General features: G+C 36.2%; 1 protein-coding gene across 1 annotated transcript in view; it reads right to left on the reverse strand.

Annotated features, from left to right (window-relative positions):
• Positions 1–16,221: 16,221 nt before the first annotated feature.
• Positions 16,222–23,585, reverse strand: part of LARP1B (La ribonucleoprotein 1B) — a 129,602-nt gene continuing 122,238 nt past the window's right edge. Inside the window, exons 18-20 of the mRNA XM_044912619.1 lie at positions 19,960–20,069; positions 19,110–19,237; positions 16,222–17,537 (exon numbers count right to left, since the gene is read on the reverse strand). Of these exons, the coding sequence (XP_044768554.1) occupies positions 17,292–17,537; positions 19,110–19,237; positions 19,960–20,069 (484 nt within the window). The 3' untranslated portion in view covers positions 16,222–17,291. The remainder of the gene's footprint in view (positions 17,538–19,109; positions 19,238–19,959; positions 20,070–23,585) is intronic.

A 23,585-nucleotide genomic window follows, 5' to 3' on the forward strand; every position in this document is an offset into this window, starting at 1 on the left:
GGAATTCATGAACACTAAACCATCCCTGCAAGAAATATTGAAGAGGGTTCTTTGAGTGGGAAAGAAAGATCAAAAGTGACAATGACTAGAAAGAACAGAGTACATCTCCAGAAACAACAGCTTAACAGGTAATACAATGGCACTAAATTCATATCTATCAATAATCATTCTGAATGTAAATGGACTAAATGCTCCAATCAAAAGACATAGGGTATCCGAATGGATAAAAAAAACAAGACCCATCTATATGCTGCCTACAAGAGACTCATTTTAGACCTAATGACACCTGCAGACTGAAAGTGAGGGGATGGAGAAATATTTATCATGCTAATGGACATCAAAAGAAAGCCAGAGTAGCCATACTTACATCAGACAAACTAGATTTTAAGCCAAGGGCTGTAACAAGAGATGAAGAAGCACACTATATCATAATAAAGAGGTCTAGCCAACAAGAAGATCTAATAATTGTAAATATTTATGCCTCCAACTGGGGAGCAGCCAAATATATAAAACAATTAATAACAAACTTAAAGGAACTCATTGATAACAATACAATAATAGTAGGGGATTTCAACACCCACTCACAGCAATGGACAGATCATCTCAGCAGAAAATCCACAAGGAAACAATGGCTTTGAATGACACACTAGACCAGATGGACTTAATAGATATTAAGAACATTTCATACTAAAGAAGCAGAATATCCATTCTTTATGAGTGCACATGGAACATTCTCCAGGATAGATCACATACTGTGTCACAAACCAGGCCTCAACAAATACAAAAAGGTTGAGATCATACCATACATATTTTCCAACCACAATGCTATGAAACTTGAAGTCAACCACAAGAAAAAATTTGGAAAGACCACAAATACATGGAGGTTAAAGCGCATCCTACAGAAGAATGAATGGGTTAACCAGGAAATTAAAGGAGAAATAAAAAAAAAATACATGGGAACAAATAAAAATGAACACGGCAGTCCAAAACTTTTGGGATGCAGCAAAGGCAGTCATAAGAGGGAAGTATATAGCAGAAAACTTCCAAACTCATTTTATGAGGCCAGCATTACCTTGATCCCCAAGCCAGACAAAGACCCCATCAAAAAGGAGAATTACAGACCAATATCCCTGATGAACGTGGATGCAAAAATTCTCACCAAAATACTAGCCAATAGGATCCAACAGTACATTAAAAGGATTATTCACCATGATCAAGTGGGATTTATCCCTGGGCTGCAAGATTGGTTCAATATCTGCAAATCAATCAGTGTGATACAATACTTTAATAAAAGAAAGAACAAGAACCATATGATCCTCTCAATAGATGCAGAAAAAGCATTTGACAAAGTACAGCATCCTTTCTTGATTAAAACTCTTCACAGTGTAGGGGTAGAGGGTCCATACCTCAACATCATAAAAGCCATCTATGAAAAACCCACAGCGAATATCATTCTCAATAAGGAGAAATTGAAAGCTTTCCCTCTAAGGTCAGGAACACGGCAGGGATGTCCTCTATCACCACTGCTATTCAACGTAGTACTAGAAGTCCTAGCCTCAGCAATCAGACAATGGAAAGAAATAAAAGGCATCTGAATTGGCAAAGAAGAAGCCAAACTCTCACTCTTTGCAGATGATATGATACTCTATGTGGAAAACCCAAAAGACTCCACCCAAAACTGCTAGAACTCATACAGGAATTCAGTAAGGTGGCAGGATATAAAATCAATACACAGAAATCAGTGGCATTTCTATACACCAACAAGACAGAAGAAAGAGAAATTAAGGAATCAATCCCATTTACAATTGCACCCAAAACCATAAGATACCTAGGAATAAATCTAACCAAAGAGGCAAAGAATCTGTATTCAGAAAACTATAGAATACTCATGAAAGAAATTGAGGAAGACACAAAGAAATGGAAAGACGTTCCATGCTCATGGATTGGAAGAACAAATATTGTGAAAATATCTATGCTACCTAGAGTAATCTACACATTTAATGCAATCCCTATCAAAATACCATCAACTTTTTTCACAGAAATGGAACAAATAATCCTAAAATTTATATGGAACCAGAAAAGACCCCAAATAGCCAGAGGAATGTTGAAAAAGAAAAGCAAAGCTGGTGGCATCACAATTCCAGACTTCAAGCTCTATTACAAAGCTGTAATAATCAAAACAGTGTGGTACTGGCACAAAGACAGACACATAGATCATTGGAACAGAATAGAGAGCCCAGAAATGGACCCTCAACTCTATGGTCAACTAATCTTCGACAGAGCAGGAAAGAATGTCCAATGGAAAAGACAGTCTCTTCAACAAATGGTGTTGGGAAAATTGGACAGCCCCATGCAGAAGATGAAACTGGACCATTTCTTTACACCACACACAAAAATAGACTCAAAATGGATGAAAGACCTAAATGTGAGACAGGGGTCCATCAAAATCCTAGAGGAGAACACAGGCAGCAACCTCTTCAACCTCAGCCGCAGCAACTTCTTCCTAGAAACATCGCCAAAGGCAAGGGAAGCAAGGGCAAAAATGAACTATTGGGACTTCATCAAGATAAAAAGCTTTTGCACAGCAAAAGAAACAGTCAACAAAACCAAAAGACAACCGACAGAATGGGAGAAGATATTTGCAAATGACATATCAGGTAAAGGGCTAGTATCCAAAGTCTGTAAAGAAGTTATCAAACTCAACACCCAAGAACAAATAATCCAATCAAGAAATGTTTTTCCAGTTCTTAACCTAAAAAGTTGACATCAACAAAATAACAAAATCAGAGTATGAGTTCTGGAGGTGACAGAATGGGTTTTAAGTTCTCGCTCTGCCACTCATTAGGCAAGTCCTTGAACAAGTTATTAACCTAAGATTCAGTTTCCTCACACAAACATTAGGTTAATAACAGTACCTATCACACAGGATTGCTCTAAAGGATGAAATGAAAAAAGTATATAAAAGCTTTCTCATGGAGTCTGATAAACAAGAAGCACTCAATACTCTTTTGCTCTTTCCCCTTTTTTTATTCCACAACCTTCTCCATAAAGCTGTCTCCAACTCACTCCTCTTGGTTTCGGCCACTCAAGACCTGTTCCCCTCTTTCCAATTAGATATTATTTTCTGAGTGATTGTGAGCTTCTGCTTCTCTATCTCTATAAAGTACCTAGTCCATACTTTGTTTTACAGTCAAATCTTTTTTATAGTGGTAAAATATAAATACCATAAAAATGTATCATTTCAACCATTTTTAAGTGTACAATTCAGTGGTATTAAGTATATTCACAATATTGTGCCACTGTTTCCAAAATTTTTTCATCAACCCAGAGACTCGATTCCCATTCAGCAATAACCCCCCAGTTCCTAGACACCTCTATTTTAGTATGTTTCTACAAATTTGCCTAGTGTAGGTACCTCATATAGATGAAATAATGCAATATTTGTCCTTTTGTATCTGGCGTCTTTCACTTAGAAAATGTTTTCAAGGGTCATCCATGCTACAGTGTGTTTCAGAATTCAATTCCTTTTTATGGCTGAGTACTATTCCAATGTATGGATAAACCACAGTTTGTTTATCCATTCATCTGTCAATGGACATTTTGGTTATTTACACCTTTTGGCTACTGTGAATAATGCTGCTATGAACATTGGTATAAAAGTATTTCTTTGAGCCCATTTTTCATTCTTTTAGGCATATACCCAGAAGTAGAAGAGGTGGATCAATGGAAATTCTGTTTAACATTTTAAGGAACCACCAAACTGTTTTCCACAGAGATTGCACCATTTCCACCAGCAACACACAAGAGTTTTAATTTTTCCACAACCTCACCAATACTTGTTATTTTGGTTTTTGTTTTTATAATAGTCATCCTCGTGTGTATGAAGTGATGGCTTATTGTGGTTTTGATTTGCATTTCTCTAATGACTAATGATGTTGGTCATCTCTTCATGTGTTTACTGGTTGGTTATATATTGTCTTTGGTGAAATGTCTATTCAAGTCTTTTGCCTATTTTTGAATTGGGTTGTCCTTTTGTTGCTGAGTTGTAGGAGTTCTTTATATATTCTGGGTATCACTCCTTCATCAGATACATGACTTACAAATATTTTCTCCCATTCTGTAGGTTATCTTTCCACTCTCTTTATACTATCATCTGACACACACAAGTTCTTAATTTTTATGAAGTGCAATTTATCTTTTTTTTCTTTTGTTGCTTATGCTTTTGGTGTAATACTCAAGAAACCATTGTCTTCTAATTCAAAGTCATGAAAATTTCCCCCTGTATCTTCTTTTAAGCGTATTATACTTTTAGCTCTTAAATTTAGGTCTTTGATCCCCTGAGGTGATTTTTTTTTTGTATATGATATAAAAAATCGCTTCTCAGCCTTTTGGCTAAGATTAAGTGTTGTATATGATATAAAAGTCCAACTTGATTCTTTCACATGTGAATATCCAGCTTTGCCAGCATCATTTGTTGAAAAGATGATCCTTTCCCCCATTGAATGGTCTTAGCACCCCTGCTGAAACTAATTGACTATGTATTTCTAAGTTTATTTCTAGGCTCTCTATCCTATCTCATTGGTCTCTATGTCTGTGTGCCAGTGCCACACCATGTTGATCATGGTAGCTTTGTAGTACTTTTTTAAATTGGTAAGTGTGAGTCTTCCTAATTTGTTCTTCCTTTTCAAAGTTGTTTTGATAGTCCATCATTTTTATGCAGGTGAGCTTGAATATGTGGTGGATGCATTCAAGAAAAAAAGCAGAAAACTGAAAACTCATCCTATCTCATAGTTCTTCATCTCTGGCAAGGTCCCCGTCAATGTCTTTTTAGTCAGACTGGTTCACTTTGCACTCAGAAAGATATAATGCAGCTGTGGCCACAAGTATAAATAAATGGACATGGCATAGAGTACTGCAGTTAACGGGTGTATGGAAATTCCATCAGTTACCCTATTGGAAAGAGCACTTCCTAAAGAGACCAGAATCAGGGTTTTAGTTCCAACTCTGTACTTCAAAGCAATGATTGTGAACAAGTATCTCACTTTTCTAGGGCTCTTTAATTATTTTCATTGATCTATAAAATGATGATTATACCCCTGCCCAGTGTAACTCACAGTGATATACTGAGGCTCAAGAGATATAAAGCATATGGCACTCTACAGCTAAGCACTCTAACATGGAAGCTATTATCACTCGCATGACTGGTCATTCATCTCGCCAGAGCCATGAAGGTCTTCATTTGATCAGGTCCTTGATAACTGTTAAATAGAATTTTCTCGTCATAAAAGTTCACTGATACTCCAAAGTTTCAACTCCATGATTATCAATAAGGGTTTGTCTAGTTTTATTTGTATTATTTTTTAAAAGATTTTATTTTTAAATACCCACCATGGGGCTCAAACTCACAGCCCTGAAATCAAGAGCCAGCCGAGTGCCTCAGGGTTTGTCTAGTTTTAGTTGACAGCTTTTAACCTATCACATCTCATGTCAACAACCAAGAGGAAGTAGTGCTCAGTAAGACTGCTTTAGTTCATCTATTTCATACAGGCAAGTGTGAGGACCCTGTGAGAAATGTGGAAGCCTGTGGGAGAGAGAACTCATAGGCACCTGGGAGAATCTCCTATTCTATCTCCTAAACTGAAAGGAAATATATTATTGCTTATCCATTTATGAGATTGCCTTTGGCTGGTGAAATTGCAAGGGCTAGTCACAACAGAAGGCCTTTTTGAAAGACAAAACAAGCAAAAACAACAAAAGCCCTCCCTATTAGTTGTTGGTTCACTTAGAAGCAATTGCCAGGACTCTGGCAGCAAGTCGTTTGGGGGCCCACTTGACAAGATTCACACATGATCCACAGAAGGTAGAGAGAAATCTCATCTCTGCATGTTAATTAAGGAGGACAGATGGCCCTGTGATTATTCAACCATATGTAGGTCAAGACTAAATGAATTAATAAGCAACTTAATTCTCAGCCGCCTCCAAGAGCTTATGGGGCATCTATGAACAAACAATTGCCAAAGTATCCTGGGAAACAAGAGCTAGGAATGGGGAGAGAGATTAAATTTCCCTCATGGTACACTAGGTTCCACAGCCTGGGAAGGGATTTCTCAGTTCCTCTACCACACATTGTCTTCTATATTGGATTTGGGATGTTAAAATGAGTCAAAAGTTATCAATCTTAGTTTCCCATGTATAAATTATATAACTGCAGCCCATAGGGTCTCTCTCATTCTCTCCTTTTTTTTTTTGAAGGTAAGCTTTCCTTAATCAATCACTTTAGGACTGAAAAGCTAAGGTAGTAGAGCCTAGAGCCGTAAGGACAAGTGTAACAAGATAGGAACCACATGCTGGGAGCCAACGGAGGGATCCGGGAACAAGGTTTGAAAGGGCTCTAAGGAGCAAGGGGCTGCCAAGGCAGAGCTTAACCTGGACCTGAAAAGAAAAACGGGCACCAGCTGAGGGGAAGAAAGGACCAGAAAAACTGTGTGCAAAAGGCAGGAAGCTGTGCAAGGCACACAAGGGATGGTAATCAAACCAGTATGACCAGATATCGCAGGGGTATTAGCAGAGATCGGTGGGTACAGGTTATTAGCTGCAAACAGGGCCTTGGAGCAGCAACAACGTTGGGTGCTGATAGGAGAAACCAGCCTTTCCTTTTCCCAGCAATCCTGCCTGAGCCCACAGAATAGACACTAAAAACCTTCCAGGAGTGTATACTGGGAAAATTAGGTTCCTCCCTCCTCTTTGCTCTCCACTCCTCCCCATGTGTGAGTAACTGGTGAGACTGGCAAAGGAATTGAGCTGCCCTGCTCAGCTCCTCTTGCCCTTTCTCTTCCCCGGCCAAATTCCCTAAACCTGACCAGTTTTCCGTCTTCATCTCCTCATCCTCTTCTAAATGGTGAGCGACTTCCCTCTGAGGAGAGGGCTGCATTTGTCCAGCTGTCTTTGGATGGCCATGTTTACCTTTCTGAGCAAAGGGGTATTAAACCCCGTTGTCAAAGCCAGCATTCCTGGGTTTGCTCTTTTTGTCTCACTCCTGGGTATATCTGAGTTGGGTTGGAACACTGAAGGAGAAGGAGCATTATTTCTCTCCTGCTTAAAACCCCAACATCCCAAAGTCTGGAAGATATGGATAGACTAGATAAACAGATGCAGATAGAGATACAGAGATAGAGATAGTGCTGCTAGTACTATTTGTCTTTACAGCAAAACATAAAGGGGATGTTACAATGAGTCAGTAGTAATAAATCTTAATTTCTTAGCTATGTGAAGCTTAGGAACTTAATTTTTCTTTTTAACAACATACATAGAGCACAAAATTTAAAAGGAATAGAATAGGATAAAAGTCTCCCTCCTCTCTAACCCTCCAGTTACCCAGTTCTCCTCCCCATAGGCAACCATTATTAATCACTTTCTTATTTATCCTTCTAGGGCTATTCAATTTGTATGCAAGCAAATATGTGGGTTTTTTTTTTTTTTATCAAAAGGTGGTGCTGTGAGCCTTGCTTTTTTTCATTTAACCTGTCTTGTAGACTATCCCTTATTATTCCTTAAGGAATATCCCATTATTCCTTATCAACTGTTGAGTTATTCTACTCAATGGCATCCCATTATATGGCAGTACTATATCAAGTCCCTCATTGTTGGATATTCAAGTTGTTTTTAACCTTATGCTATTAAAAATAATGCTTTCATGACTAGTAGGTACATCTTTGCAAATGTGTGCCAAGTAACAAAGGTCAGGTGACGCTATTTATCCTGTTTACCAGGCATGACCTCCTTTGCAATCCCTCCCCAGCTTCTGTTCTGCCCTGGCCACTAGCATTCATCTGCTATCTTAGTACTAAGGTACCAACTATAATTGGAGATATTAGGTAAAGAAGTTGTAAAGAATTCTTTTAAATCTCAGAGATTTAAAAGAATTATAAAGGAAACGAACACAGGCGGCAGTTGACCTACTTAACTCTTTGGTATCACTCTGGAGCTACTTAAAATAGAAGTGACGTGGAACACAAGGGAGGAGATTCATAAAGTACATGCTATCTATGGTGCATATAAAATAATTACACCAACTTCAAAGCAATCTTTAGAGCAACCTTTAAGTTTGAGAGCTATTTTAATTGTATGGGAGACTAGAACCAAGATAAGTTAAAGCAAATTTATGCTTCCTTTTCATTTTTCCTTTACTTATAGCCTTGCTATCCTTCCTAGTGTCATCCCAAATAAAGGCCCTTCCAGTACTCCTTTGCCACACGAGGGGAGTTTCTTCTTTTGATTCATGCTTATGTCTCCAAATTATCCCTCTCTCCCAAATAAAGTTCTTTCTCCTCTGTACTTAATTTTTCATTCACTCTCAGAAATAAAGGATTTGATGAATTAATTTTCACCTGAGTGGCTAATTTTTTTCCCTCCTAGAAATACTTAAGATTTTTAATAGCAAGAGCAGGTTAGTGCTAGATAGTAATTTACATGCATTTTCATTTAAATATTGGGAGTAGAATAAGGGCCCATAGATCAATATAACATTGCCAGCGATACAGCAGAACCAGGGTTTGAATGCAGAGCTACTTAACTCCAAAGTCTGCACTTGCCCCCCTCTCATCAATGTTCAGATATTTTTGCCTGAAAAACCCCTATATTAATTTTCAAAACTTATGTATCCCTCACAAAGCTTTGACATTTAATTTTTTTCATTTTAATAGTTGCAAAGGACATAATTTCTAGTATATTATACTGAACCAATATTTATAAATATCACCTTTTAAGTGAATCCAGTGAAACCCAAATATAATATTTATATCCATTTTTTAAAAGATTTACGTATTTGAGAGAGAGAATCCTCAAGCAGACTCCCCACTGAGCACAGAGCTCCACATGAGGTTTGATCTCAGGGTCGTGAATTTGAGCCCCAAGTTAAGCATGGAGCCTGCTTAAGATTCTCTCCCTCTGCCCCTCCCCACTCATGCTCTCTCTCTCTCCCAAAATAAAATAAAATGTATGAGCAAGCTCTTCTTTAACATTTAGAAAATTTATACCTTTCCCTTTTCTCCTTGAACTTGTATTTCCATTCCATTTTCTCCATATTTTTATCTTTATACATGTCAATGCTTGAAAGTCTTTTTTTTATTTCAAGTTTTTATTTAAGTCCTAGTTAACATATATGGTAAAATTGGTTTCAGGTGTAGAATTTAGTGATTCATCACTCACATTTAACACCCACTGCTTATTTATCACCAGATATGTATCTATAACAAAAATATGTATGTAATTTAAAATTTCATTTACTTTCTTCCGAATTTAGGTAGTTCTAATTGATAAAGTTTTTTTCTTCTGGATTGAGTTATTACTACAAATATACATAATTGATGAAGACAACATATATAAACATTTTGGTAATTACTAAACATAGGTAGTAAATTTTGCATTATTAGTTAAGGTAATATTAGCTACTGTAACAAATAAACTCCAAATTCTTGATGGCTTAATACAGAAAACTATTGCTTGACAATGCAGAGTCCCCAAAGGGACTAGGTGGTGATACAGATACACAGGCTCCTCCCATCTCGGGGCTCTGCTGTCTTCCACATGTGGCTTCCACATAGCCCGAAAAGGAAAAAATGAGCATGGAGACGGCATGTAGGCAGCTTTAGAAGTGGTGCCCTTTACTTCCTCTGCCTTCCAAAACCCAGAACCAGTTATATTGGCAAACCAAAACCAGCAGGAAGATGGGTTTGCCGTCCAGCAGCGTGCACCGGGGAAAGGAGAAATGATTAAACAGCTTGACATCTCTGCTACAAGTTCTACTGGAAATGGATGTCTTGAGAAGAATTACGATCCAACCTTTTAAAGAAATCTCATGAAAGAGAATGTTTTAATCTGCTAAAAACAACTTTCTCTGGCAGCTATTTTTAAAATATTTCTTGTAAATGGGAAGTAGGAAATTTTAAACATTTTATCAGTTGAAATAAGGACAGTAATTAGATTTCGTATGACTTGATAAAAACATGTTCTTTCATTGATTAACACACTGAACGCCAAGCAAAATAAACAAAGCTACTCTTAACAGAAATATTTTTACTACTTTTTAAAAGATTTTATTTATTTATTTGAGAGAGAGAATGAGAGAGAGAGAGCACATGAGAGGGGAGAGGGTCAGAGGGAGAAGCAGACTCCCCTCTGAGCAGGGAACCCAATGGGGGACCCGATCCTTGGACTCCAGGATCATGACCTGAGCCGAAGGCAGTCACTTAACCAACTGAGCCACCCAGGCACCCAACAGAAATGTTTTTAAGGACAAATTCAGCAAATCTTGAATTTATGAGAGCTCAATGTATCATTAAAGAAGATTTCACCTCTGCGTGGCCCATAATGCCTTTCACATCTAAAGATATTTGGGATGGGTAAGGGCAATGCCTTTTCTTATAAAGTGGAAGAATCTATTAGTAACTCAAGCATATGATCAGATAAATCAATTTTATAAGAGTACTTATGTTGAGAATCTGGAAGTTGAATCCTTTAAAATGATTTATGTCTATGTAAACTTCTCTGGAAGTATTTATGTTCTCCTGGGCATACCCCCAATTTGAGTACTGCTGCATTATACCATACTACCTTGACAACCCAGAGAAGTTTCTTTTTTTTAAGATTTTATTTATTAGAGAGAGAGAGAGACAGCAACAGAGAGAACACAAGCAGGGGAAGTGGGAGAGGGAGAAGCAGACTTCCCGCTGAGCAGGGAGCCGGATGTGGAGCTTGATCCCAGGACCCTAGGATCATGACATGAGCCGAAGGCAGACACTTGAAATTTTTATGCTTCCCTTGGTCCTTAGATTATATACTCTGGTTCATGCAAAAGGAAATGAGAGGCAGTGAATGGCAGTGGGGGTTAGGGGTTACTAGAGTGTCACTGAGCCTGGGAAAGACCATGGGTCATGGTAAGGCAGATTCTCACATCCTGCTCAGGGACTGGATATTTATGATGAGGCACAAGTAATACAGTAATACAGTGGTGATGCTGGAAAAACATCATCAGCAAAATTATTAATAAATAAGAGAGAAAAGTAAAAGTGAGCCGTTATTATAGTCCAGATTCATGACCTGGTGACCAATTCATGGAATTCACCCCCTTGTCAGTTGTTCTGAGTCAGTAGAAAGAGCAGCATCTAAGCGCCCTCCTACCCCTATTGAAGTGAGCCACCACAAGGACAGAAAAGTGTTCATAACTTCATTACTCTGGGACAATGAAATCATTTTTCTTTTAAGATTATTTATTTGAGACAGAGAGAGCAAGCATGAGTGGTGGAGGGGAAGGGGAGAGGGAGAAGCAAACGCCCAGATGAGCAGGGAGCCCGATGCAGGGCTCAACCCCAGGACTCCAGAATCATGACTTGAGCCAAAGGCTCAACCGACTGAGCCACCCAGGTGCCCCATGACAACGAAATCATTAAAAGGAATCCGACTTGTCTTTACTAAAATGTTTTGAGATTAATTTCATATGAGATTTAAAATATTCATAGCCTATTGGAGAAAATATCTTTACATTCCTGAAGATAACGTGTCCAGTGCTTAATCCTAATAATAGCTAGTGTTTACTAAATGCTTTAACAGATATTATGTTAAAGGCTTTACATTTAATCTTTATAACACTCAAAATAAATGCAATTTTGTAGATGAAGGACTGAACTTAGGGGATCAAGGATTCAATCCATGTTTCTAACAAATAAGTTGTCTCTAGAACAGAGGTTACTATACTTATTTGGGATCATAAATCCTGGTGGGAATCCGATCAAAGCCATGGATTATCTCCCCAGAAAAACTCGTAAGTATATCAAATTCTACATACTAAATTTTGGGGTCTCACAGACCCTCCTCCTCTCAAAGCCCGTCTATTGACTCATAAAAGGTAGTCTCCTCTTATATTGGCATTCAACTGGAAACCAGAACATTTTAACATTAAACATTAGAGTACTCTGATTATGTTGTAATGAAAGTCCAATGTATCTTTTTTTTTTTTTAAAGAGTGAACGAGCAGGTGGGGCAGAGAGAATCTTAAGCAGGCTCCATGACCAGCACAGAGCCCAACATGGGGCTCGATCTCAGACCCTGAGATCATGACCTGAGCCAAAATCAAAAGTTGGACGCTTAGCCAACTGAGCCACCCAGGCACCCCAAAAGTCTAATGTATCTTAAAACATGCTGAGAGGGGCACCTGGGAGGCTTAGTCAGTTAAGCATCTGACTTCGGTTCAGGTCATGATCTCAGGGGACCTGGGATGGAGCCCCACCCTTGGCTCCCTGCTCAGCAGGGAGTCTGCTTGTCCCTCTCCCATTCCCTACTCCCCCCCCACCCCCGGCTCATGCTCTTGCTCTTGCTTGTGGGCGTTGGCCATGCGCGTACTCTCTCTCGAATAAATAAAATCTTGAATAAATAAAATCTTAAAAAAAAAAACCACTCTGAGAAAGGTATTCAATTTTGTAGAGCTGGAATACTACCTAGAAAAAAACAAAACTAAAACAACAAAGAGCACACTCTGCTTTTTTACTGAAGCAAATATGTATAGTACATTGGTAGAAACCATTCTGTTAACCAAATCATGTCTTAATTGGCCAAGTTTAAAAAAGACTCATTGTACACAATTCAGAAAATTGGTAAAGCATAAAGCCAGAGGTGCTTCCTGTTAACTGTGTGGCATATTTCCTTCAAGCTTTTTTTGAGACTAACATACCATTATTTACGAATACTATAGTATTGTTAGTTAACAATAATAACCCTAAGGTAATACAAAATTTATAATCATGTTCTGGATAAAATGTTTAGTTTAGTTTTTATTTACCGTACCTCATTCTGGGAAAACATTTAAATGCATAAATTATATTGTTCCCTAATCATGATTTTCCTCCGAAAGAGGATTTACCATATAGCACTCAAAGCATATATTTATTCTACTAGGCCATCCATTACTGCAGAGGCTGTCCATGTTACAAAAAGTTTAGTCTTAACCAGAAGAATCTAATCTTGATTTTATAATAGTAAAGAATCATTGCAGGTGACTTTTCGAGTCAGAGTCCACTTTCAGACTGATGTTAAAGAACACTCTGGTTAAGATGAAGAGCTTGGGGTCTAGAACTCAAACTACTTGAATTCAAATCCTTGCTTTGCCATTCAACTAGCTGTATGATAACAATTTGCTCTAATTATAAGAGTAACATCTGGGACGCCTGGGTGGCTCAGTCGGTTAAGCAGCTGCCTTCGGCCCAGGTCATGATCCCAGGGTCCTGGGATCGAGTCCCACATCGGGCTCCTTGCTCAGCAGGGAGCCTGCTTCTCCCCCTCTCTCCCTCTGCTTGTGCTCTCTGTCAAATAAATAAAATCTTTAAAAAAAAAAAAGAGTAACATCTAATTTTGTTGCTCATGTTTCAGGCAGGATCCATTCACTTGTGTGATTTAACTATACAACTTAGGTTAGCCAGACATTTAAACAGACGTATCCTAACAATTTTCTTGTTTGTTTGTATCTTGAGAGTTAAACACAAATAATGCTAATGAAGTACTTCAAACTTTAAAGTAAAAGGACAAAAAACCAAAGCAATAGTATTTTTATCTTTAACCATACACAAATCTTAATGCTGTTACTGTATTTATTTACTAATAACTAAGCACAGTTTGGCATTGCCCTAACAAGGTAATCATGAGTTGTTGAGACACATAGGACTATTAGGAATGCAAAAGTAATTGATTTAATTATATGTCACCACAAGATGGAGAGTTCTCCAACACACACACACACACACACACACACACACTTCTGTCAAAAGACTACAGATTTGACTTATTCCATTCTGCCATCTAGTGGTGATATAATTAGGTATTACCCACTATTGGATCAGTCTCCTGTGCAAGAATAAAAACAAGCAGTTTCTTAAGAACTAAAAAATTAGGGGCGCCTGGGTGGCTCAGTCGTTAAGCATCTGCCTTCGGCTAAGGTCGTGATCCCAGGGTCCTGGGGTCAAGCCCCGCGTCGGGCTCTCTGCACATCGGGGAGCCTGCTTCTCCCTCTCTGTCTCTCTCTGTCAAATAAATAAATAAAATCTTAAAAAAAAAAAAAGAACTAAAAAATTAATTGAAAGACAAGATTTAAGCACAGGAAGGAAAGTGGTAACATCATTTAGTATAATGGCAAGGAGAAGCATGTCAGAGAAAGTCAAGGAGAGAATGTCAGCATGGAGTCACAAACTGGCAAAACAAGTTTAAAACATAAAATCTATTTCAAAACTAAAATATCGATTTTAAAGCATAACTTTATTCCTCATAATTACTTTAGTATAAAGAATTCTAAATATGGCCTCGCCTATTTCTTAAAAAAATTAGTTTGGATTTAAATAATATTAACGTTTTTTTACTTATAAAATGGAAAACTGCAAAATCATAAGGAAGCATCTAAGGTCTCTAGGGACTTACATAAATTTTGGGTAGGGCTATTTAGATTTATTTTCATTAAATAACAATGCTTTTATTTGCTTGAATTTTACATTTAAAATTTAAGGAGTAAATTTTTAAAAATTTATCAAAAATATACATACCATGTCAAACTAGCAGAAACAAAATTAGAAAGCAAAAGGTTAATGTTCTTGATAAGTAAAAAAGCTATATAAATCAATCAGAAAAAGATAACAACAAAAGGAAGACATAAGGGATATGATCAAGCCATCTACAAATAATGTAGTTTATAAAGAATAAAAATTACCACTCATTAGTAAACTCATTAAAATAATATTTTTTGTTTCTCAATCTATCAAAGAGAAAGATTTATAATAACCAGTGTTGGTGAGGATGTAGGAAAGCAGATGCTGTTGGTGAAATATAAACTGTGCAACCATTCTAGAGTATGTTAAATGGGAATACATGTTTACCTAGAATGTCAACTACTGGGAATTTATACTCAAATTACAGGTTTCCCCTGCTATCTGAAAGTAGTGTGTTCTTAAGAAACCTTTAATAAGCTGAAATGGCATAAAGAGAAGTATCCCCCCCACTTTCCTCAAGTTCTCGTTGCCCCACTTTGCTTTTATTTAAGACCTATCTTAGTAGCTGTTTTTGATAACTGAAAGAAATTCAAAGATTTTCCCTTTTACGACAAAAACCATTACTGTACTAAGGTCAGTCTTTCATAAATGTGAACTTCCCTGAAACTCCAATTTGATATATACACAAAGATTCATCTGTAGGGATGTGATTAAGTTGTTGTTTATAACAGCTCAAACCTCATCACATGCGAAAGTTCAACAATAGGAGATCAGATAAATGTAAAATATGATGCGATGTGAAGTATACGCTGGTATTTTATATAACTTGTAAAAGTCATGGTGTAGAAATAATGACATCAATAAATGCTCACCTCTAAGATGTGGAAAAAGCAGGTTATAACACCAGATGTATAGCATGATACCGATTTTGGTTTTTTCTTTTTTAAAAAGGTACTTTATTTTCTTCTTTGTGCTTTTCTGAATTTCCCAATTACATGTATTACTTTTATAACCAAAATAATGATAAAATTTCTAATTACACATCACGAAACTCTTGATTACTGTTTTTTTATATAAAATATACAATTTTCCAATCAAATTTACACTTGAATATTTAGGTGAATAGAAATAATCTTAAATACCGGTTTCAGATGTATGTGTTCAATACAAAAAGGATACCGAGAAAATTTTTTAGATCATTTCAAGAGACCCCCCTTAAAGCTAATGAGTATGATCTGGAAATTTCTCAGTGAGAAGCCAGAACTACATATCCACTTAAGAAAACATTTAGAAATGTATTATTCTAATCCCTTAGTTGTTTTGCATTCTCTTTCCAACATCTCTAAGTAAAATGTATTTTCTGAGTCTTCAAATTTGACTGTTTCCTAAAATTAACACATCAAAATGACCCCCAAATACTAAATATAAAACTGCAGATTATCACTTATGCATGGGTAATAACTAATGAAAATCTCTTAGTTCCTGATGAATAGCCAACTTATCCAAAGATTATATGTATTACAATGTTGTCACTCTATAAGAACAAGACATCAAAAAGAAAATAATAATTTAGTGTTATTAAACTAGCTGCTCTGCCAAGAAAATATATGTAGTAAATAAAAATGGATAAGTTTATAACTGAAACTTCATTCACAAAATATAATGGTCTTCTACTAGCAGAATTTGATATTATAGCTTTTCAACTATATTCTAAACAAAATAATTAAAAATCAATTCCAATAATTTAGAATAAGTGCTTTATTTTTTTAATACCCACAAAAACTGAAACTATCATTTACATCAGTTGCAAGAGCAATAAAAATTAGAAATCAACTTGCTATAACTCTTGAAAACATGAGCATAAAACAAAACTAAAAGAAACAAAAAGGAAAAACTAAGTACTTCTTTTAAATTGAAGATAATCTGACTGCCTGTGACATACCCACCTGCAGATATACAAACAGCAGATGCATTCAAAACAGTGCAAGATTTAATTGATTTAGAACAATATTCCAACCAATCTCAACCAAGTTTTCAATTACTTGTGCAGGTTTATTACAGAGTCACAAAAAGTAAATCTCTTCTAATATGTAACCAGCTGATGCCAATTCAGAACACTCCACACCAGCACAACAGTAACTATGGAAATCATGAGGTATGACTACAGGAAAAAAAAGCAAAACCCAGCATCCAACGTGCACATATTTTATACTTCAATTTGACTGCAATATAATTATACTTTGGTTAAAAAAAGAAGTTTCCTTAAACTATATGTCTAAAAGAAAAGCAAATTATCATTTTATATTCTTTTTTTAAATTTAAAAAATAGATACGTAATCTTCCTTTGTTTTTGATAAGTTCAAATATGAATTGATAAACAGGGTAATTGGATTCTTTAGGAAAGCTCTATAGAAGAGATGAATACAACATACTATATCTTCTTTAAGAAGTATGAGCTGAAATGTTAGGCATTCCTTGTATTGTTTTTGTATATATTTAAGGAATGCTGTTCTTGTAAACAATTGCTTTGAAAAAGAAATACTGAGACCAAAATACGTTACTAGAGGATCTCTACAAAAGGTCACCAAAACTATCCTTGCTCATGACATCAGGGAAAATGTTTTTAGAATTTATCTTGTTAGAAAAAAATGCTACCACTTTTCTTCCTTTTTCTTTTTTGTGATTATCACAATTAAACATCAGAAGATTTTTCCCAAATAAATACTGATGTAAATGTCGATTTCAAGGGCAAACAACTTTCATAAGAGTCTATTTCTCAGGCATTTCACCATCTGTTGAGACTGAGGCAGCTCTGTCCTGGTGTAAATTGTCACTGGACTCCTGTGAAGTATTCCTTCTGGGACAGTTTATTGGGACCTGAAGCTGATTAGCAGATGTAGGCTTAGCAGCATTTGGTGGCTTTGTAGAGGAATTAGATGGAAGTCTATGACGACTACTGTCCTCACCAGAAGTAGATGAATGTCTTTTTCTTCCAAATTCCTCACTAATAGGGGGCTGCAAATTATGAAAGACAATATAGTGACAATTTTACTTTTTTTTCTTCCCTTCATAATCTACGGTCAGACTTTTTCAACAAAGAAGGAAACTATGTTGGCATTTCAGTAGATTTTATTAGTATAACAAAAACTTACCAGCAATTTAAGGTATTAAGCTTAAATTTCCTCCTTGACTAAATCAGCCTATCAGTACTTGTTCATTCTTTCACTCAACATATATTTATTAAGATTCTTATACGTTTTAGGACTTGAACTACATTGCGAGGCATAAATATAAGGCTGGGTTCCCTGCCTCCAAGAAAATGTTTCAAAGAGCCTATTTTCCTTCTTTTTTCAACTTCTGTCAACTGCAAAGCATTTATAACTCTAGTCCCTTCCAACCCTAAACTCCTATCCTAGGCTTGTTTGAATGATAATGTTTAACAGATAAATGAAAGCAGCAGGGAGAAAAAAGAGATACCAAATCAAATAATCTTTAGCGAGTCTGAAGGTTTATCTAGGACTTCAAGGATAAAGAAACTGGAGAGCATTACTGATGGTACTAATTTTAAACATTTTCAAACATAAATATCCATTAAGCTCCCAAATCCCCTCAGACTACAAGCAAGGAGGGGGTAGAAACGGTATTCTGCACTGAACAAGTCAGCTTTTAAGGCCTTTCCAGTTACAAAGATTTGGGAGCCCAGAACTATACACCACCAGACTAATATTTTCATCTGGAGACAAGTTAAGACCATAACCTCCTTCTCCAATCTTCCACTGTATTTAAAAGTGGAGGCCTGAATTCTTAGTTTCTGCTCAGATAGGACAAAAGTCACTATTATAGAGCAAGGATGTCCTTACTATAGAACTGGCTAGGCCACTCTAGAAACATCTTAATTCCACAGACAGGCACTTCTATTAATTCTGTCCCTGAGCCATCAAACCTATTTACACAAAATATAAGACAAACAAATTACAATACTAAGCAGAGATGGACCTAGCATTCCTTTCACCTCTCTTTTCTGTTCTTTTGATTCTTCTTCTTTCTTTTTTTCCCCCTTGTCCTTTATCTTATTTTCATCCCATTCTTTTTTTTTAATGCTTTCCTCTTCCTCTTGAAATCAAATTAAGGCTTACTCTCCTGTCTCTATATATGTACATAACATTCTTGTCTTAATTTCATTATGTGGGGAAATTTAAATTCATGTTATATCAGCACATATTATGAAAAGTATAGAATAAAAGTACATAGAAAGTGAAAAATTTTAGAACTGTTAGTGAGAAATTAGTAACATACCCACATAAAAGTTACTAAATCTATAAAACGTTTAATTATAGGGGCACACCAAAATTAAAGTGAACTGACAATTGCACTGTGGTTATATAAGATGTTAACATTTGGGAATATGGGAATTCTTTATACTATTTTTGCACCTGTTTTAAAGTTTGATTTCAAAACTAGAAAATTACCATTTCAAAATAAAAAGTTAAAAAAATAAAAATTGTAAAATTAAAGTTAAGAAAGTCACTGAAAGCTCAAAATATGAAGATAATAAAAAGACTACAGAAGAAAGGACTTAAAACTTACGTCAATGCGGAAGTCTTCTAACCTCTTAAAGCTACAGAGGTATTTCTGAAGTTTTGGGTCAATAGACTGCGTCTTAGATTGAGAATATTTTAGATAAGCCCAAAACTTTTCTAACCCATATAGCTGACCTAATAACAAAGAAAAATATTCACAATTAATTATATAGAATTTAAAAAATGATTCATATTAAACATGATCCTATCAGCAATTGACCATTTATCTTCCAGCATATACTTTATCTAGATTTTGAGAATAAGACATTGTAATAATAATGGCAGCTAACATTTAGTAAGCATTTGTTATATAACAGGTATTAAGTGGTTTTTATATATTAAACTAATTTGAACCATATACAAACCTGTAATACGGGTGCTCTTGTGTATATTACTGGTAAGTAAACTAAGGCTAACAAAGTTATGTAACTTAACCAAGGTCACACAGCTACCAAGTGGTGAAAACGGGATTCAGACCTACGTATGGATCTAGCCCAAAGCTTGCACTGTTACCTACTGTGCTATTCCATCTTTCCAAGCATACTTGCTGATGTTACAAAGAATTTTCATGTAATGGAATATCAGTGAGTATCATCTTCACGTTTGTCAAGGGAAAAATGGCAAAATACTACTCCATAAAGGAAACTCTTGGGCGCGGTTATTTTCCAACACCTCACAGGGATGACCTTCTTACTATATGGTGCCCCATCCTTCATCAAGAACCGTAATAGTGGCCTGAAGGTCTTAAATGGCCTATTCTGAAGAAAATAGTTATGAACTCCTTCCCTATTTATTGACTCAGGTTTACAATTTCCAAATAGAATAAGATTATTGGGTTTTGTTTTGTTTTGTTTTACCAGATTCGTAGTCTTTTTTGGTTTCTTCTTGGAAATCCTTAAAAATTTCTTGTCTGAATTTTTTTTCCAGTCCGTAACTATAAAACCTGAACAGACATTCTAATCCATACCTGTAGAAAGGAAATAAAAGGTTTATAATAAAAATTTTACTATGACAATGCAAACATCTCATAGATAGAAGCAAACAGGACACAAATAACCCCAACCAAAAAAAACAAAGGCTTAAATGTATGTAATTTTTAGGATGCAGGTTTTTTTAGCTGAAGTGGTTATTTAGTAATCCATAGATGGCTTTGCTATTTTTGTTCACTCAGCCATAGCACCTCACGGAAGTATACTGGGAACCTGCAGAATGAGGCAGCCTATGGGCAACTACAGTGTGGCTTGGTATTTCTGAAGAAATTGTCAAAAGATTTAGTGACATTGGGAATGTTTTCAATTTTTTCCAAACCGAGGTTTATACTAGTGCATGGTTTTAAATACTTTTGAACACAATCTTTACTCAAGAGAGAGAAAGACTATACTTTTGTGCCCTAGACCCTATGTGTGGTTGACCCATTCAACTAGAAATGACAAACCTAATTAAATGGCTCCTAACAGATCTTCCCTGCTTCAGTTATAAAGTACATTTCATAAAAGATATTTTGCTAAAATAATTGTAATCACTACATAAATCAGAAAACAAATTTCCTTGTATTCTTCTATAACTACCTAGAGAACCCAAGACAAATTTTGGACAGTGGATTAGCAAACTACATGGGCTCAACCTTTAATTAATGGTGATGAGTAGAACCCATGAGAATGAACAAAGTCAACAAGGCAGCAGTAAAAGGACCATGTCTAGCTTACTCAACTAAAACATGTCACAATTAAAAGATTCCTCAGTTAGAATCCTTACGTTGTTCTGAGTGCCTTAGTGGAATAAAGACTACAATTTCTTCATTACTAGTAACATAATTTTGCCTAGTTTTTATTCATAAGAAGGGGTGTGTGTGTGTGTGTGTGTGTGTGTGTCTTTTGTAACTAGCTTATTTTCAAGATGGAAAGTGATGGTCTGTCCAGAAGAATAAATAGGTTTCTTGGCAAGCCACCAAGAGAAATGTGGGACTACCAACTAATACACCCACACACTGACCTGAACTCTTTGCTTTGGTAGCCGTAAGTGATGCTATTCTTTGAGCTTGTATGACTGAAGGCTAAGCGGACTAAGGACTAAAGAACCACCATCTCAGAAATGACAAATCCGCCTTGATACTTCTTTCATGGGATATTATTTTGATATTAGTTATATATTAGTTTATATTGGTAAAGGCCAATATACTACTACAATATTTGGATTTTTAGTCTTATTTTTTAGTAAACCAAATCCAAAGACCAAAAGGATGACATTAATAACAACCCAACTAAGCAGCATAACTGCTGGAGTGAAGAGCAGGGGCAAATGGCCAGCCTCTCAGTTGTTATTTATATTCATTTACCCCTCATTATGAGACAGCTTAGATGAGTGGAAAACATAAAGGCTGAGAAGCAGAAAGAACTATATTTGAATTTTAGGCCTGTAATTATATCCTAAAAATGGGGATAACCATATCCTACTTTTTAAGAATAGATGACATAATATTTGTAAAGCACTTAGACCAGAGCTGGCATGTTGAAGACACATAATATAAAGGTTATTTCTCTCCTTCCTTCTTGAAACCATCTTTAGCCAATGGATAAATTTAGTCAGTGGGTAGATTTAGTATTGATCTTCTAATAACAGTAACAATTTATTGAGCACTTACTGTGTATCATATGTTAAGACCTTTACATGTTCTGTTTTGTTTAATTTTCACAATAACCCTATGAGGGTATCTACCATAATTTCCCCTACTTTATATATAAAGAACCTAAAGCTTACTGGGAATAATAACTTGCCAAGCTCACAGTAATTAATAGGCTGGGATTCAAATTTAGGTCTGATTTCAAAGCCTTCAGATGCTTAACCACTGTGTGATATTTCCTAAGGAAAGCTAATCCAGGCTAGTCATGAACACTGCAAAAACAGACCCAAAATTATGTGTTAAAAAGCTACTAGAGGGACGCCTGGGTGGCTCAGTCGTTAAGCATCTGCCTTCGGCTCAGGTCATGATCCCGGGGTCCTGGGATCGAGTCCCGCATCGGGCTCCCTGCTCGGCGGGAAGCCTGCTTCTCCCTCTCCCACTCCCACTACTTGTGTTCCCTCTCTCGCTGTGTGTCTGTCAAATAAATAAATAAAATCTTTAAAAAAAAAAAAAAAACAACTAATAGAAACATACACAGACAACTGTAGGAACACAGAAGAACTCCCAACCTAGACTTGGATAGTCATGGGCATTATCAGAAAAGTTATTCGAAAGTCCTGAAGAACAAACTGTTTGCAGAAAGAGCAAAATATGCTGAGATTAATTATAAAAATGACTTTCAAACTTTTCTAAGTACAAGAGTAAGAAAAATACTTTATCTGGTGACCAAGTCAACATAACACAAATATAATATGTGTACATAAAAGCATATATAAGTTTTGCAAACAATTCTTAAATTTGCATTTATGTATGTGAAACTGTGAAAAAATTTAGCTTTACTATGTTCAGTACAGTTTGATATTTTTCAAATTACTAAATTGACTTCACAATCCACTAATGGGTAGCACACCCATAGTTTGAATGAGAACATCAAAATCAGAAACAGCAAATTTTGCCTTTTGTGCCAACTCTGGTAAACTGGCAGTAGCTGTTAAAATTTTGATAAGACTATAAATCTGAATTCAAGAACAACATTAAACAGTGCTGGGACTGATTAGAGATGTCAGTAATAACAGAAGAGAGAGAAACAGAGGTAAACATACTATGTATCTGTCATTCATGATCAAGATAAAGATTCTGGATGATAATTAAATAGTCTTTATTTTTATAGAAGTCAGGGCAAATGTAATTTTTTTCTAGAAAAATTTATTTGCAGCATCTTGTATTCCTTTCAAAGATCATAATAACTGATTAACAATATATTCTTATTTAAGATTTACAAATAGAACTTGAAGAATGGTAAATCTGAGTAAACAGTAAGTGTAAAATTATCTTCATTTCTTCTTTCCATCTCTTCTTCCTCCTACCATTTTCCAGGAATAAACAGTTTGCATGAGCCTATCTCATGTTCCTTCTCACCCTTTTAGTCTGGTCTCAACCCCACCCTAAAGACACTCTCAAAACTTATCCAGGGGCGCCTGGGTGACTCAGTTGGTTAAGCAACTGCCTTTGGCTCAGGTCATGATCCTGGAGTCCCTCGATCGAGTCCCGCATTGGGCTCCCTGCTCGGCAGGGAGTCTGCTTCTCCCTCTGACCCTCCCCCCTCTCATGTGCTTTCTCTCTCTCTCTCATTCTCTCTCAAATAAATAAAATCTTAAAAAAAAAACAAAAACAAAAAAACTTATCCTGAACATTTCCCAAGAAAACAAGGTCTAACCTGGATGAAAAGAATGAGTTAGCAAAGAAGAGGGAGGAAGAAGAGAATATATATAGACACCTAAAGGCTAGAGCTTGTGTCATTCAGAGAACACGTTCTGTACCATTGTTGCCTAGAGAACTAGAGTGCTAGTAGGAAAAAAATGA

This window comes from Neomonachus schauinslandi, chromosome 2 (assembly GCF_002201575.2).
Source record: "Neomonachus schauinslandi chromosome 2, ASM220157v2, whole genome shotgun sequence".
Classification (NCBI taxonomy): Eukaryota; Metazoa; Chordata; class Mammalia; order Carnivora; family Phocidae; genus Neomonachus; species Neomonachus schauinslandi.